We start from the raw sequence: 18,979 nt of genomic DNA on the forward strand, positions 1-18,979 counted from the left end.
ATTCCAGGGTTTAAAAAAAAGCAGGAAATGATATAAAATATAGAAATAAATTAATTGTCACCTGCTAAGTACCCTGCGGCTGAAGCTTTATTACCCCAGGGAACCCATCACTGCAGTATTTTGCTGCTGCAACAATGTAATATACATCCACTTGATCACTGCAGCCAATTACTGACCGCCGCAGTTCTGTGTAATACATATAAGAATGACTGAGGGAAATGATTGGCTGCAGCAGTCAAGTGGATTTATGTGACGGAACCGATGCAGCACAATAAACAAAGACAAGCTAAGGTCACTGTTACGCTGGTGCTGGAATCATGGGGGATTATAAATGAAATATAATCCAATAAATACTTACCTGTGAGCTGAAACCATAAATGTATTCTGTGCATGCAAATAGCGGACAGCATCTCTGCGCAAGTTTTGGGGAACATTAGAATAAAGTGCAGTCATGCCTGATGTAAGAAAGCAAAAACTGAATACTTCAAAAGGTGCATTAATGGGCATGAGAAAAAAATGTGCTGTAACTCGAATTCTAACATTTTATTTCTATTCATGTTAATTGTTTAAAATGGTCACTGCTGTTTTATGCATTGCATGAAATTGCATCAGCCATAGAAACCTTACATGACCTTGGATGCGGCCTGCCAGGCTTCCTCATAATGTCTTGTAAATATCACATTGTATAATACTGCCAATCAGGAGGGACTATCGTAGCCTCTATAAAATTAGAAGCAGGGAATGCAGCAGCCATTTTGTGGGGAATCTGGATAGTGAGAAGACATCACAGGTCACAGTGGTAGAAATCAAAGATTGAGAGGGAAAGCCAACACTGAATGAAAATGACAGTGTGTGACAGTGCAGCAGTTGACCTTATTAAGGTTATACCACATACACATTATTAAGGCTGTGTTTGCATTAGGGAGCCTGAAATGAGCTGTGGAATACTCCGAGGTCTGAGTCTTTGTAGTACTTGTGATTCTCAGCAAATTTTAGCCATCAGTTTAGTGGAATGCTTCAAGTAAAGAGGGAGGGTAATGATCCTGCAAATTGTTCTGCCCATGTATATTTGTAAATGAATTAAAGGGGGGTGGAATGTGGTGTGAGTGGTTTTGTGGATCTTAAATAGGTTTTAGAGAAAAAATGGAAAAGGAAGAATCTTGCACTGCCAAAAATACCTTTTTCGTGTTGGTGATCAAACTATTACTATAAGAATATGATACTCATATCGGATACTGATATTATTATTAATATTCATTTTTATAGTGCCATATATTCCATAGCGCTTTACACGTGGAAGGGACAATCATAGACAATACAATAAACATGAGCAAACCAAGGCACACACAAGTACAGAGGGAGAGAGGACCCTGCCGGCGAGGGCTCACAGTCTGGAGGGGATGGGTGAGGATACACTAGGAGAGGGTAGAGCTGGTTGTGCAGCGGTTCAGCAGACTAAGGATCACTGCAGGTTGTAGGCTTGTCGGAAGAGGTGGGTCTTCAGGTTCTTTTTGAAGGTTTCCGTGGTAGGCGAGAGTCTGATGTGTTGGGGTTGAGCGTTCCAGAGTATGGGGGAAGCACGGGAGAAGTCTTGCATGTGGTTGTGGGAAGAAGAGATAAGAGGGGAGTAGAGAAGGAGATATTGAGAGGATCGAAGGTTGCATGTGGGTAAGTTCCGGGAGACCATGTCACAGATGTATGGAGGAGACAGGTTGTGGATGGCTTTGTATGTCATAGTTAGGGTTTTGAACTGGAGCCTCTGGACAATAGGAAGCCAGTGAAGAGCTTGGCAGAGAGGGGAGGCTGTGGATTAGTCGGGCAGCAGAGGTAGGATGGATTGGAGAGGTGCCAGAGTGCTAGAGGGGAGCCCAGAGAGTAGGAGGTCACAGTAGTCAAGGTGGGAGATGATAAGGGCGTGCACTAATGTTTTTGTGGTTTCATGGTCAAGGAATGCACAGATCCGGGAAATATTTTTGAGTTTTAGTCGGCAGGAGGAGGCAAGGGCTTGTATATGTGGCTTGAAAGAGAGGGCAGAGTCGAGGTATATTGATATTGATATTGGTAGGATGTATAAGTGTTTCAAAGTCATGAGGTTACTTTGATGATTGTTAGGTCACTCCAGTCTGCGAATTTCATTTGCCATCAGCGTGAAAAATTGTTTCTATGTTGCATAGAACAGAAGTTGGATTTGGGTCGCGTCGCATCTCCACTGTAGCAGGTTGAACTGTGATTAGTACAGGATGCTAGGTAAAATTTTGACTTCCTACCATAAAACAAGATAGAGGACCCACCTCAGGTCCCATTACGCCTACTGTACATTGACGATGTATAATATCGGACTCTTTCAGCACTGGCTCACAGAACTGGAAATTTTGGCGATGATCTTAGCTGCTGCTATCCATGACTATGAGCACACAGGGACCACAAACAACTTCCACATACAGACGAGGTAAGATCCATTTTTTATCTTGCATATATCCAGGCAATTAATAATAATTGGGCCATTTATGGTGAGGTAACATTATTTCTATGCCACATGGTGTTCTATTTTTTTCTCAATGCATCTGCCTAATTTGATAAGTGCCAGTGGACCTACATATCCAGTAGCTTGGCTTGGATCAAATACGGACATGCTGCTGTGATTTTTTTGTAGACACACAGTCTGCAACAAAATACGGACATGTAAATAGCACCGTAGACTATCTATATCATCTATCCGATTCACAGACATTTGAATGAGGTTTTAAGGAAATGCATGGATTTATGAACTGATCTATTTTCGAAGATGATCAGGCAAATATCCTGATATCCTGATCATTTCAAAAATTTCGGAAACACCAAAATCATTTTTTTTTTTCGTTTAAAAAATGTGTTTTTGTTTTTCCTGTTAGGTCTGATGCTGCAATACTGTACAATGACCGTTCTGTCCTTGAAAATCATCATGTAAGTGCTGCCTATCGCATTATGCAAGAGGATGACATGAATGTTTTGGCAAATTTGTCCAAAGATGACTGGAGGTAAAATTCCACATTTACTAAACAGCTTTCCTGTATAACATTTTCTTATTTCAGTAATAATTGATTAACGTTAAATCTGTATAAAACGGGGTCTCTTTTTCTATAACCTACTTATTCCCCCTTTCCCGGAGAAGTGGTAGAGAGAAGGATCACCGAGCAGCTGACTATAGGGGCGTAACGGGGTGCATTTGTGGTTCCTCTTTTTCATTTCTTTTTCAAACACTCAGATAATTCCTGTAGATTCTTATGTAATCAGATAAGTATGAATATTTTATAAAGACCCGTCAGCCACGATACCGACTCACCCTCTAACAGATAATTACTTCACGCTTTGTTTGCAGAGACTTGAGGACACTGGTGATTGAGATGGTTCTATCTACAGATATGTCGGGTCACTTCCAACAGATAAAGACCATGAGAAATACGTTACAGCAGCCAGAAGGGTAAAGAATCCTGTGATGTCATATGGATAAAACTGTATCCTCCTTCCTACAAGAGAAATGTTTAATACAATGTACAGTATAATGACGCCTGAGTATGGGAAGGGGGGATTGTGTCAGAAGTAAGTACGAGACCGTCCTATGCCCCCTTTTCATAGCACTTGACTATATCTGAAAACCCAGACAAAGCCTCATGCCCATGAATAAACTATAGATCTGTGATGTATAAATTAGTATTCCGGTGGCCATACTGTACTGTTCCTTTGTATGCCTCCAATTATTAGACATTATACAGTGCATATATCTTAGTCTTCTGGAGCCTAAGATCTCTGGGTGTAATCTCCAGTATTATCAATCCTATCTAATAGTATTATATCCGCCCATATAAATATGAACATCCAATATGCATTAGGGTTTATAATGAGTTCTCCTCTACAGCTATTAATCCATAAATCAGAGCGACCTTGATGAGAAATACTGAATGCTTCTTCCTTTCAACGCCGCAGCCTCATTTCAGGACACAATTGAATTGTTTTCTTTATTTCACAGAATAGACAAATCAAAAGCCATGTCCTTGATTCTCCACGCTGCTGATATCAGCCATCCTGCGAAACCATGGGATATGCATCAGCGGTGGACGGACTTACTGATGGAGGAGTTTTTTAGACAGGTGCTAGTTCAATATTCCATTCATGATCTTATAATATCCAGCCTGAAATTCTAATATTCACATTTATAATACAGCTGCGTCATCCACTTGTGGTTTATTTATTTATTTATTTTTTTAGAAACTTTTTAGAATGTCCTATAACTGATAAATTAATTTAAATAATTTTAAGGTTATATACAGTACCATGCGAAAGTCATCGGCCCCCTGGAACTTTTCAACCTTTTCCCACATATCGTGCTTCAAACATAAAGATACCAAATGTAAATTTTTGGTGAAGAATCAACAACAAGTGGAACACAATTGTGAAGTTGAACGAAATTTATTGGTTATTTTAAATTTTTGTGGAAATTCAAAAACTGAAAAGTGGGGCGTGCAATATTATTTGGCCCCTTTAACTTAATACTTTGTTGCGCCACCTTTTGCTGCGATTACAGCTGCAAGTCGCTTGGGGTATGTCTCTAACAGTTTTGTACATCGAGAGACTGAAATTCTTGCCCATTCTTCCTTGGCAAACAGCTTGAGATCAGTGAAGTTTGATGGAGATCATTTGTGAACAGCAGTTTTCAGCTCTTTCCACAGATTCTCGATTGGATTGAGGTCTGGACTTTGACTTGGCCATTCTAACACCTGGATATGTTTATTTGTGAACCATTCCATTGTAGATTTTGCTTTATGTTAGGGATCATTGTCTTGTTGGAAGACAAATCTCCGTCCCAGTCTCAGGTCTTTTGCAGACTCCAACAGGTTTTCTTCAAGAATGGCCCTGTATTTGGCTCCATCCATCTTCCCATCAATTTTAACCATCTTCCCTGTCCCTGCTGAAAAAAAGCAGGCCCAAACCATGATGCTGCCACCATCATGTTTGACAGTGGGGATGGTGTGTTCAGGGTGATGAGTTGTGTGGCCTTTACGCCAAACATATCGTTTGGCATTGTTGCCAAAAAGTTCGATTTTGGTTTCATCTGACCAGAGCACCTTCTTCCACATGTTTGGTGTGTCTCCCAGGTGGCTTGTTGCAAACTTTAAATGACACTACTAGACACTGGCACTGCCCACTAGGGGAGGACAAAAAGGTGTACAGTTGCTGCTGATGAATAACAGGTGCTGTGTCTGACCCTGTTAGTGCATTAAACCAAGAGGAATATAAAATATTCAGCATATATTCACACCAGCAGACCAGTTTTTGTTTTTGTTTTTTTTTCTTCGATCCTTGCCTGTCGTCGGGTTTACATTTTTGGACATTACATCCTCTCACGTCACCAAGAGAAATTGCTAACCTTCTCCACCACAAGAGTAAGAACACTCTACTTTTTTGTCCTTTTAGACCAATTGGTACAGTAGCGCAGTGAATATTATTTATTTTAAACTTTAAATGACACTTTTTATGGATATCTTTGAGAAATGGCTTTCTTCTTGCCACTCTTCCATAAAGGCCAGATTTGTGCAGTGTACGACTGATTGTTGTCCTATGGACAGACTGTCCCACCTCAGCTGCAGATCTCTGCAGTTCATCCAGAGTGATCATGGGCCTCTTGGCTGCATCTCTGATCAGTATTCTTGTTTGAGATGAAAGTTTAGAGGGATGGCCGGGTCTTGGTAGATTAGCAGTGGTATGATACTCCTTCCATTTTAATATGATCACTTGCACAGTGCTCCTTGGGATGTTTAAAGTTTTGGAAATCATTTTGTACCCAAATCCGGCTTTAAACTCCACAACAGTATCACGGACCTGCCTGTTGTGTTCCTTGGTCTTCATGATGCTCTCTGTGCTTCAAACAGAACCCTGAGACTATCACAGAGCAGGTGCATTTATACAGAGACTTGATTACACATAGGTGGATTATATTTATCATCATTAGGCATTTAGGACAACATTGGATCATTCAGAGATCCACAATGAACTTCTGGAGTGAGTTTGATGCACTGAAAGTAAAGGGGCCGAATAATATTGCACGCCCCACTTTTCAGTTTTTGAATTTCCACAAAAATTTTAAATAACCAATAAATTTCGTTCAACTTCACAATTGTGTTCCACTTGTTGTTGATTCTTTACCAAAAAATTACATTTGGCATCTTTATGTTTGAAGCATGATATGTAGGAAAAGGTTGAAAAGTTTCATCGGGCCGAATACTTTCGCAAGGCGCTGTATATATATACTGCCGCATGATATAGGGAAGGTTTAGTATTTAGTTCTAGCTTAGGCCAGAATGTGGAGTTATGTTTGATGGATGGAAATGGTGCAAGTTTTGGCACAAATGTAAATTGCAGATTTGTTTGCAGAAACTACAATTGCAAAATTATAAATCCCGCTGAGTAAGTTAAGAGTTGCAGAAATTTTTCCTACAAAACTGCTGTATGTGACCATATTCTAAGGAACTGAAGGCCCCATCACAGCAGAACCACACACGGCATCACTCTTCAGCTCCATTTTGTTGTTCATGAGTGTCCCAGAAGTTGGAGCCCACAAAATGCTGGGGTGACTGAATTCTACCTAAATCAAGGAACAATTTTATATTGTTTCCTGTGAATGTTCATGTTTCTTCGTTACATGAATATTGATCTGTGGAGCTCCGGGAGGGTCTAACGTCCCCAATCACACAAAGGTGTCCTGGCAGGAGTCAGCGGTCGGTGGAAGGCCCAAGAGGGTCCATTATTTTTTTAGCGAGCAAAGCAGACCAGGTCTCAAAATTATTTCAGACACAATCCCAAACCCCCTCAAGACATATCAGACCCCTCAACTCATTCGTACTCCAACGTACACCCTTAAAATTTATTTGGACCTTAGACAAGACCCTTAAATTAATTTATACGCCCACATTTTTACAATTCTTCAAGTTAATTCAGACCTGGAAACAGACCCCCAAAGTTGATTCTGACCCTATGCCTTGCTACTAAAATAATTACGTCTCAGACTACACCCTAAAGTTAATCAGACCTCAGACCATTCAGCCGAAATGAATCAGACCCCGGACATGCTCTTAGAATTAAAGGGAACCTGCCAAGTGATCCATGCTCCCAAACCGCGGATGGATGAATCTCAGAAATGCTCTAGCGTTTCAGAGGAAATATAGCTTGAAAATCCGTCAGAAGACCATAGCCAAAGACAAGACCACTCCGGTGCCGCTCCCAGTGTCGCTCCAGGTGACTGACAGGTCTCTCACTATGGGAGAAACTTGTCATTCACCTTGAGCAGCTGTGGGAGAAGCCAGCCGATGGCAGCGGACTAGTCTTGACTCCAGCTTTGGTCTTCGACCAGATCTTTTAACTATATTTTATCTAACGCACCAACCTGCAATCAAAAGCCAGGCTTTGATTTAAAGGGGTTGGTCAAGTTTTAGCTGTTAATAACTATTACCTCCCTGGTAAATCCCTCACTCCTCCAGTACCACCAGTCTGGTGGTCTTGAGAGCCTTTAACTGTTCTGTAAGGATAACATGCCGGACATGCACATGTGACCGCTGCTGCTAATCACTGGCCTCAGCGGTAATGCCAGCATGTACGCTACAAATGGCTGAGGTCATCACCGCAGGACCAGTCAAGCTTACTTCATTTATTATCAATGTCAATGTCTACTTCTTATCAAGCTTGAATTGTGTCAAATATGTCTGTGGATAAGGACTGTGCAGAGGAAGGAGGATCAGGGTAGACCTGCAGAGTATAGCCATGGACACACATAGATCTGCATTTGAGCTGTATACACAAAATGTTTTTAGTATTTTCTAGTGATGATGAGCGAATGTGCTCGGATATCGTCTTATTCGAGCATGCTCGGGTGATCTCTGAGTATTTTGGGCGTGCTCGTATATTATGTTTGAGTCCCCGCAGCTGCATGATTTGCGGCTGTTAGACAGCCTGAACAGATGGAGGGGGATTGTCTGTTTGTTAGGTAATCCCCATATGTATTCTGGCTGTCTAACAGCCACAAATCATGCAGCTGCGGGGACTTGAACATAATATACGAGTACGCCCAAAAGAGTAACATAGTTATTAAGGTTGAAGGAAGACTTTCAGTCCATCAAACATTCAGATAACAGTATAAGACGATAGCCGAGCATGTGCGCTCTTCACTAGCAAAGATTCTACATGTTTTATTTTAAGGAGATTGCAGCAATTAAACAAGGGCACAATGCGGCAGTGCAGAGTTTTCAGGACTGTAATGATTTCTCTTAATATTAACAGTAACAATGTATAATTACAGGGGGACAAAGAGTCTGAATTAGGGCTTCCGTTCTCACCACTCTGCGACCGGAAGTCAACCCTGGTGGCACAGTCACAGATAGGTAATGGCTGCTTTCCTCTACTTCTTTATTTTCACTTTCTAAAGTTATAGGTCCCCCGGCCCGGTATAATGTACTCTCTGCAATATTTGGGACATCTAACACCTCCTGAGAACGGGAGCGACAGAGGACTCCAGCTGCAACCCAGCATCAAGCTGGAAAAGAATTTATTGAAAAAAAAATCTAGAAAATAAATGATTAATCTCAGTACTAATAAATTTGAATTTGCCTTTTTTTGCTTTTTTTTTTTGTTTTGTTAATGTACTTATTACAAGGCAAGTATGTCAGATGAGCACTGAAGTGCATTTAGTTAGCTGGGGAAAACAGTCGTTTTGGTAATTAGCCTACTTTTATAATTAGATATTCTGTGAGTGTGACCGGGATAAGATGAGTGTATGCAAAATCGTCCATTTTTCATCTAGGAAAAACAATTTTTAATTCGGATGTATACAATCCTTATGTCTCTTTTGTACATCCGTTTTTTACATTTACAATTTAATAAATAATAAAAGGACAAATAAAGTTTCCTATGTGAATAACTGGAAATAGATCCATGAAAAACGAATCATAAATGGAGGGTGACCAGTATTTGATCCGTTTTTTTGTGCACACACTGACGGGAGACTGTGCAGCCCCATGATTATTGCCATCATTTTACGGTGATAAAAGTCTGTCCTACAGAATAAACTGCACTAACCATGGCCGCTGCGCACACAGTTGCATTCTGACCACTTTTCGGAACACAATTTATTTCTAGTTCTCTTTGTCATGTACGGATGATTCTAATCTTGTCGTTTATTGTATTATAACTTTTAGGTTTTATAGACTTCATAGTGGAGCCAACATTCACGCTTCTTACGGATTCAACTGAGAAAATTGTTATGCCTCTTATAGAGGAAGCTACAAAAGCTGATCATTCTGTCTACCATAAATCCAGGTTTGTCACTTTACTTTTATGACATTGTTAAGATTTCAGGTTACAGTAAGTCGTTTTTCTTCCAATTAATTTCCTTTACAATACTGCCACCAAGTGGTGCTTGTATGTAGTGCATGTGTTTTAAAAATTATTCAAAAAGAAAAAAGTTTTGGCCCTGTAGGTTTGGATTTCTTTTTCCCTTAATATTAAATACCTTCATTTAAAAATTATATTTTTTGTTTACTTGTGTTATCTTTGTCTAATATCTAAATTTATTTGATGATCTGAAAAATTTAAGTGTGAAAATCATGCAAAAGAATAATCAGGAAGGGTGCTTTTACACACGACTGTAGATGGGTCTTTTTTTATATATATTTGTGTGGCAGTGAGACCTCATCCTTATTTTCAGATTCTGTCCTGTTTCTCCAACACAGAGACCCCTGTATGATATTTAGTGCATAAAATTAAGTACACCACATTGAAAGAAGAACATGTCCCTGTGACATTCACATGTTCATCTACAGACGTGGTGTACTTAATCACTGTGGGTCTGCCTGGCATGACAAAGCTGCTGGGTCCTAGTAGACCCACATCTGCTCCACCACTTACTTCTCACTCGCTGGCTGGTTTCATTATAAATAGGCTTCCTATAGATGCCCCAGTTATAGTGGAAAGTATCCAAAACAAAGGAAAAAAAGAAAAGGATACATATGTTCCCCAGATATCATGACATGTTACTCACAGATATACAAACACTACACACCTTGATAGATATTAATCAGGTTATTAATGGTTGTCTGAGGAGTGTTCTCCTTCGCTGAATGCACTTGAGTTAATCATCAAGATCCGCTGCTGGCAGCTCCTTTGTAACATCTGACCAATGACATCCTAGATGTGCTCAATGCGAGACCGGAGACACTGTAGGTTGTGGTAACATGTTTAGGCCATACTATAGCACGAGCAACATGTGGTCTGGTGTTGTCGTGTTGGAAATTGATGAGAATTTACCGTACCACCCATTCCACAACTAAATCAATGTAACATCAGGATGTTAGTGTGCACGGAATGAAAACCAGAGGAGTCCAGTTACCATACATTATGTCACCACGCTATAATCCGTGGAGTAAGTTCCCTTGTGAAGGTCTCGTCATGATGTTGCCCGTGTGGTCTTCAGACCAATCCGAGGGTATCATGGACTCTTCGCTGAAAAAGAGAGACTTCCATTATGGCCTCTATTGCTCCCTTGCTCTGCACCATGATAGAGGTCAATGGAACGCCTGTAGCTGGAAATTTCTCCAAAATATCCCAAAAAACATTTTTTTTTAAATTGCTTATGCTCCTATGCACAGCCTGCATGGCCTATATGCGCCACAATGGTCTGCGGCGTCTCCAGAATTGTCTCCCCTCCAACATATCTGGGTCGTCGTGATTCTGAAAATGTTGCTTCTATTTTTCATCATTTTCATATCATGTACTTGTCTATCCATCCTGTGATTTCCATAATTATATGACTTTTACTTCTTGGCATTGCCATTTCAATGTTGAGCATTTTTTCTGTATGTAATCAACCTTTAAAATTCTAGTAATAAATTGGTGACCACGTGACAAAATCGCATTATTTTCTTTTGCAGCCTGAATAATTCTGATTTTGGACGTGGTACTGACATACAGAGGAAGCCCAGTGTTCGCACACCGCCAGCTGATGGAAGCCCTACAATGGATTACTCTTTGGCAACAGTAGATTTAGAACATTTCAAAAAGAATTTGGTTGAAATTATTCAGCAAAACAAAGAGCGATGGAAAGAACTGGCAGTACAAGGTATTACTAATCAGTATGGATGCATCATTACGGTTAGGGCCACATGGATCTGGGCTCAGGGGTCCGGGGTTCAATTCCCACCAAGGAGAACATCTGCAGGGAATTTGTATGTTCTCCCCGTGTTTGCGTGAGTTTCCTCTATATTCTCCAACACTACAAATACATACTGAAAAATGTTTATTTAGGTCACTTGTTTTAGTTGCTTCACAGCTTTCAAAGCCTGAAGTGGTTAAAAGCAGTTAAAAAAGACAGAACATATCCGAAACAAGTAGTTTTGATGCTACTGTGCGTATGTTCATGCTTTTTGGTTTTATTAGAACAAGTTCTAGGCGTAATTCTCCTAAAAAAAAAAAGGACGCCATTTCCACATACCCTGACAAAGGGAAAAAAAAACAATTATTTTAAAAATTATATGTTCTTTTTTTTTCTTTTTGCAGATTCACAGGTATTAACATGGCAAAAACTGAAAGAATATATTTTATTTTGGATTTATTGCAGAATGTTACTTCCTCAAAGTTCATAAGGAAAATCTTCAGCACATGTGTTGCCAATGTGTCAGAAAGTGACATGCTGTGGATTAAAAACAAATAGTGCAGCGTTTGGATGAGATTTAAATAACCTAATCTTTATTTTTATATAGCGCTAACGTATTCCACAGCGCTTTACAGTTTTGCACATTATCATCGCTGTCCCCAATGGGCCTCACAATCTAAATTCCCTATCAGTACGTCTTTGGAATGTGGGAGGAAACCCACGCAAACACGGAGACAACATACAAACTCCTTGCAGATGTTGTCCTTGGTGGGATTTGAACCCAGGACTCCAGCGCTGCAAGGCAACAGTGCTGCTAACCACTGAGCCACCGTGCTGCCCCAGAGATTTGTAAAGCGTCATCCATTTACCTGGTACTGTGCTCTGCTACAGGTTTTAGATGCAGGTAAAATCCACAGCAGTTTCTCTTCCTATATGGATCTACGCTAAGGGTGTATTCACACTGATTTTTTTTTACTGAGCTATTGGAGCAGAAACTCCCCAAAGATCACGAGGAGTTCAGAAACCACGACTTTTAAATGGAGAATTGGAGAGTTTTTGCTCTGAAAACTCAGCAAATAACCTCGGTGTGAACACATCCTTTCCCTTCTAACTGTGATCCACAATAGTGATCAATCTCTGCCAACTGTTAATACATATATTTCTATCTCAAATCAGTATGGCAGCATGAATTAGAGACCATCGCCTGCATTGCAGACTTCTATGTTTTCTGAAACGCTGCAGTGTTTGGGAGAAAACCATCTTTGAAAGATCAGCTGGGCATGAGAGGACTATTCACAGAGATAGGTCTCTGCCGGCTTCTCCCTGCCCGCTCAGTCCCTATATACACACATAGGAAGACACCTTTCAGTCTAATTAGGCAGGTGTGGAGAAGTCAACGGAAAGTCTTGAAACACAAAAATGTTCCTCATCATAGAGACAGACTGTTTGTGCATTGGGGCACCATGTGGTCTGGTCTTTTCTTGGTTTCTCTGGCCTAGAGCACCAAGATAAGACTCTGCCTACAGTCCTGCCCTGGAATATGAGCATCTTATTAACGTAAAACTTCTAAAGCTGGCTACACAAGAACCACAAGACAGATTTCTTCACCCCAGGTATCATTGTAATCAGTATAACAGCACCTACCTGACAATGCCTGTAGTTTACTTAGCAAAATCCTGCTGACATGTTCACTTTAATAAATAAAATAGTTCTTGTATCAATGATTTTTAGAACAGAATCCACATCATCTGTAATCCTCCCTCTTTGTCACACTTCCAGTATGTGTATACTCATCCATTGATGTTCCTATTTGTCCTACTGAGAACAATAGTGTTACAAGCATCTTGCCAACAGTAGCACATGCTTGATCTTGTCCCAGGAAGAAGACGACCGATGAAACCCAGGGTTGGGGAGTAGCTGGCATGCTGCGTGTGTGACTTACTGTTTATGTGTGTTTCTAACGCATTTATTCGTGTTAGTATAGTAATATTAGAAAACAAAAAATGAACAGTTGGAAGCTATTGATCCAGTACTGCTGCTCTATGTCCATCTGTTCATCATACTATTATTGGTGATGATCACTTGTGAAGCTACTGATCTCAGCAGGACTTAGAGCAACATCGTTGATGAATACACTAAGGCAGGGCTCCCCAACCTGTAGCTCGGGAGCAACATGTGGCTCGCGGCCCCATGAATTGTGGCTCGCGACTGTCTGCCAGCTTGATGCATTAGGTCCAGGTCTAGCAAACAGGTATGACGAGCACATCTCAAAGTGGTGAATTTTGTGAGTAGCCCTGCACAGAATTGCAGATCTGGATGCACATTTACTGGTCTTAGGGGTTTAGAGATGTTTTAGGTATGGTACGCTGGAAGTTTGTACTACCTGTTAGAGGAGGTGCTGAAAGCTGGATGTGACAGTGTGTTGGGAGTCCTTGCTGGGAGAATACTGAATGGGGGTATTGTGGGAACCCCTGGATCTCAGTGTACTGCTCTGGAGTGATTTCTGTGGAAAAGCTTTGGTTATCATTATACCTGTAATGGGGGCTTTGGTTGACACTACTTTGAAGGGGGTGGGAGCTGGATGTGGCTCGCGACCCTCTCTCAGTGCTGAATGTGGCTCCCGACCCTCTCTCTAAGCTGAATGTAGCTCTCAAGGTCAGAAAGGTTGGGGACCACTGCACTAAGGGCTCATACTCATCTGCCTTAAAAACGGACGACTGCAATCAGCTAAAAATCAGGTTGCACGCTGACTAATGTTATTCTGTGATTCCCTGCAATTTTGTTTCTCAGCTCAAGTCAGACTGAGAAAAAAAAAAATCGCAGCATGCTGCGATTGGCCGCGTGTATTGGATGAGACTTGTCAATGCAAGTTAATGGGTGCAAGAAAGAAAAATCACATGGCACTCGGACCGTGAGAGTGCCGTCCGATTTTTTTATGCATCCATCTCCTAGAAAACACGACATTTCATCAGTCAAGTAAAGTAAATTCACAGCGTGACCCGTCAGAACTGCATAGATAGATTAGATACAGGTGCTTTTCAGAAAATTAGAATATCATCAAAAAGTTAATTTATTTCAGTTCTTCAATACAAAAAGTGGAACTCATATTTTACCGTATATACTCGAGTATAAGCCGACCCGAGTAAAAGCTGAGGCACCTAATTTTGCCATGGAAAACTGGGTAAGCTTATTGACTCGAGTATAAGCCGGGTATGCCTTGTCCCTTCATCCCTGTCCTGCTATGCATGTATGCATGGCTCCACTGTCGCTGTCCTGGTATGTGGCTCCCTCTTCCAGTCCTGGTATGTGGCTCCCCCTTCCTGTCCTGGTATATTGTGGTCCCCTCCCCATCCTGTCCTGCTATGTGTGGCTCCCCCGTCCTGTCCTGGTATGTGTGACTCCCCCATCCTGTCCTGCTATGTGTGGCTCCACCATCCTGTCCTGGTATGTGTGACTCCCCCATCCTGTCCTGCTATGTGTGGCTCCCCCATCCTGTCCTGGTATGTGTGACTCCCCCATCCTGTCCTGCTATGTGTGACTCCCCCATCCTGTCCTGCTATGTGTGGCTCCCCCATCCTGTCCTGGTATGGGTGGCTCCCCTGTCCTGTCCTGGTATGTGTGACTCCCCCATCCTGTCCTGCTATGTGTGACTCCCCCATCCTGTCCTGCTATGTGTGGCTCCCCCATCCTGTCCTGGTATGGGTGGCTCCCCTGTCCTGTCCTGGTATGGGTGGCTCCCCTGTCCTGTCCTGGTATGTGTGACTCCCCCATCCTGTCCTGCTATGTGTGGCTCCCCCATCCTGTCCTGGTATGGGTGACTCCCCTGTCCTGTCCTGCTATGTGTGACTTCCCCATCCTGTCTTGCTATGTGTGGCTCTCCCCCGTCCTGGTATGTGTGGCTCCCCTGTCCTGTCCTGGTATGTGTGACTCCCCCATCCTGTCCTGCTATGTGTGGCTCCCCCATCCTGTCCTGGTATGGGTGGCTTCCCCTTCCTGTCCTGGTATGTGTGGACCCCTCCCCATCCTGTCCTGCTATGTGTGGCTCCCCCATCCTGTCCTGCTATGTGTGGCTCCCCCATCCTGTCCTGCTATGTGTGGTTCCCCCGTCCTGTCCTGCTATGTGTGACTTCCCCATCCTGTCTTGCTATGTGTGGCTCTCCCCCGTCCTGGTATGTGTGGCTCCCCTGTCCTGTCCTGGTATGTGTGACTCCCCCATCCTGTCCTGCTATGTGTGGCTCCCCCATCCTGTCCTGCTATGTGTGGCTCCCCCCGTCCTGGTATGTGTGGCTCCCCCATCCTGTCCTGCTATGTGTGGCTCCCCCCGTCCTGGTATGTGTGGTTCCCCCATCCTTTCCTGGTATGTGTGACTCCCCCATCCTGTCCTGCTACAGTACAGACCAAAAGTTTGGACACACCTTCTCATTTAAAGATTTTTCTGTATTTTCATGACTATGAAAATTGTAAATTCACACTGAAGGCATCAAAACTATGAATTAACCCCTTCATGACCCAGCCTATTTTGACCTTAATGACCTGGCCGTTTTTTGCAATTCTGACCAGTGTCCCTTTATGAGGTAATAACTTAGGAACGCTTCAACGGATCCTAGCGGTTCTGAGATTGTTTTTTCATGACATATTGGGCTTCATGTTAGTGGTAAATTTAGGTCGATAATTTCTGAGTTTATTTGTGAAAAAAATGGAAATTTGGCAAAAATTTTGAAAATTTCGCAATTTTCACATTTTGAATTTTTATCCTGTTAAACCAGAGAGTTATGTGACACAAAATAGTTAATAAATAACATTTCCCACATGTCTACTTTACATCAGCACAATTTTGGAAACAAATTTTTTTTTTTGCTAGGAAGTTATAAGGGTTAAAATTTGACCAGTGATTTCTCATTTTTACAACAAAATTTACAAAACCATTTTTTTTAGGGACCACCTCACATTTGAAGTCAGTTTGAGGGTTCTATATGGCTGAAAATACCCAAAAGTGACACCATTCTAAAAACTGCACCCCTCAACGTGCTCAAAACCACATTCAAGAAGTTTATTAACCCTTCAGGTGCTTCACAGCAGCAGAAGCAACATGGAAGGAAAAAATGAACATTTAAATTTTTAGTCACAAAAATGATCTTTTAGAAACAATTTTTTTATTTTCCCAAGGGTAAAAGGAGAAACTGGACCACGAAGGTTGTTGTCCAATTTGTCCTGAGTACGCTGATACCTCATATGTGGGGGTAAACCACTGTTTGGGCTCACGGCAGGGCTCGGAAGGGAAGGAGCGCCATTTGACTTTTTGAAGGAAAAATTGGCTCCAATCTTTAGCGGACACCATGTCGCGTTTGGAGAGCCCCCGTGTGCCTAAACATTGGAGCTCCCCCACAAGTGACCCCATTTTGGAAACTAGACCCCACAAGGAACTTATCTAGAGGCATAGTGAGCACTTTAAACCCCCAGGTGCTTCACAACTTGATCTGTAAAAATGAAAAAGTACTTTTTTTTCACACAAAATTATTTTAGCCTCAATTTTTTCATTTTCACATGGGCAACAGGATAAAATGGATCCTAAAATTTGTTGGGCAATTTCTCCTGAGTACACCAATACCTCACATGTGGGGGTAAACCACTGTTTGGGCACATGGTAAGGCTCGGAAGGGAAGGAGCGCCATTTGAATTTTTGAATGAAAAATTATCTCCATCGTTAGCGGACACCATGTCACGTTTGGAAAGCCCCTGTGTGCCTAAACATTGGAGCTCCCCCACAAGTGAGCCCATTTTGGAAACTAGACCCCCCAAGGAACTTATCTAGAAGCATAGTGAGCACTTTAAACCCTCAGGTGCTTCACAAATTGATCCATAAAAATGAAAAAGTACTTTTTTTTCACACAAAATTTCTTTTAGCCTCAATTTTTTCATTTTCACATGGGCAACAGGAGAAAATGGATCATAAAATTTGTTGGGCAATTTCTCCTGAGTACACCAATACCTCATATGTGGGGGTAAACCATTGTATGGGTGCACGGCAAGGCTCGGAAGGGAAGGCGCGCCATTTGACTTTTTGAATGGAAAATTAGCTCCAATCGTTAGCGGACACCATGTCGCGTTTGGAGAGCCCCTGTGTGCCTAAATATTGGAGCTCCCCTACAAGTGACCCCATTTTAGAAACTAGACCCCCCCAAGGAACTTATCTAGATGCATAGTGAGCACTTTAAACCCCCAGGTGCTTTACCGAAGTTTATACCGCAGAGCCGTGAAAATAAAAAATAATTTTTCTTTCCTCAAAAATGATTTTTAGCCCGGAATTTTTTATTTTCCCAAGGGTAACAGGAGAAATTGGACCCCAAATGTTGTTGTCCAGTTTGTCCTGAGTACGATGATACCCCATATGTGTGGGTAAACCACTGTTTGGGCGCACGGCAGAGCTCGGAAGGGAAGGCATGCCATTTGGTTTTTTGAATGGAAAATTAGCTCCAATCATTAGCGGACACCATGTCGCGTTTGGAGAGCCCCTGTGTGCGTAAACATTGGAGCTCCCCGACAAGTGACCCCATTTTGGAAACTAGACCTCCCAAGGAACTAATCTAGATGTGTGGTGAGCACTTTGAACCCCCAAGTGCTTCACAGAAATTTATAACGCAGAGCCATGAAAATAAAAAATAATTTTTCTTTTCTCAAAAATGATTTTTTAGCCCTCAATTTTTTATTTTCCCAAGTGTAACAGGAGAAATTTGACCCTAAAAGTTGTTGTCCAGTTTCTCCTGAGTACGCTGATACCCCATATGTGGGGGAAAACCACTGTTTGGGCACATGCCGGGGCTCGGAAGGGAAGTAGTGACGCTTTGTATTGCAGACTGTGATGGAATGGCCTGCGGGCATCATGTTACGTTTGCAGAGCCCCTGATGTGCCTAAACAGTAGAAACCCCCCACAAGTGACCCCATTTTGGAAACTAGACCCCCCAAGGAACTTATCTAGATATGTGGTGAGCACTTTGAACCCCCAAGTGCTTCACAGAAGTTTACAACGCAGAGCTGTGAAAATAAAAAATCATTTTTCTTTCCTCAAAAATGATATTTTAGCCCGCAATTTTTTATTTTCACAAGGGTAACAGGAGAAATTGGACCCCAATAGTTGTTGCCCAGTTTGTCCTGAGTATGCTAGTACCCCATATGTGGGGGTAAACCACTGTTTTGGCGCACGTCAGGGCCCGGAAGGGAGGGAGCACCATTTGACTTTTTGAACGCAAGATTGGCTGGAATCAATGGTGGCACCATGTTGCGTTTGGAGACCCCTGATGTGCCTAAACAGTGGAAACCCCTCAATTCTAACCCCAACACACCCCTAACCCTAATGCCAACTCTAGCCATAACCCTAATCACAACCATAACCCCAACACACCCCTAACCACAACCCTAACCCCAACACACCCCTAACCCTAATCCCAACCCTAACGCTAATCCTAACCCTAACCACAACCCTAACCCCAACACACCCCTAACCCTAACCATAACCCTAACCACAAGCCTAATATTCACCCTATTTCCAACCCTAGCCCTAATTCCAACCTTAACTCTAATTCCAACCCTAACCCTAAGGCTATGTGCCCACGTTGCGGATTCGTGAGAGATTTTTTTCGCACCATTTTTGAAAAATCCGCAGGTAAAAGGCACTGCGTTTTACATGCAGATTTACCGCAGATTTCCAGTGTTTTTTGTGCGGATTACACCTGCGGATTGCTATTGAGGAACAGGTGTAAAACGCTGCGGAATCCACACAAAGAATTGACATGCTCCGGAAAATACAA

At 42.1% G+C, this 18,979-nt stretch overlaps 1 protein-coding gene across 2 annotated transcripts in view; it reads left to right on the forward strand.

Annotated features, from left to right (window-relative positions):
• The window catches only part of PDE1A (phosphodiesterase 1A), a 336,062-nt gene that overhangs the window by 304,848 nt on the left and 12,235 nt on the right, over nt 1–18,979 (forward strand). For both annotated transcript variants that reach the window (XM_077272585.1, XM_077272586.1), the window contains exons 7-13: nt 2,349–2,449; nt 2,892–3,017; nt 3,359–3,460; nt 4,007–4,127; nt 8,327–8,408; nt 9,222–9,342; nt 10,953–11,140. In XM_077272585.1, the coding sequence (XP_077128700.1) occupies nt 2,349–2,449; nt 2,892–3,017; nt 3,359–3,460; nt 4,007–4,127; nt 8,327–8,408; nt 9,222–9,342; nt 10,953–11,140 (841 nt within the window). The remainder of the gene's footprint in view (nt 1–2,348; nt 2,450–2,891; nt 3,018–3,358; nt 3,461–4,006; nt 4,128–8,326; nt 8,409–9,221; nt 9,343–10,952; nt 11,141–18,979) is intronic.

The sequence above is a fragment of the Ranitomeya variabilis genome, chromosome 7, assembly GCF_051348905.1.
Source record: "Ranitomeya variabilis isolate aRanVar5 chromosome 7, aRanVar5.hap1, whole genome shotgun sequence".
Classification (NCBI taxonomy): Eukaryota; Metazoa; Chordata; class Amphibia; order Anura; family Dendrobatidae; genus Ranitomeya; species Ranitomeya variabilis.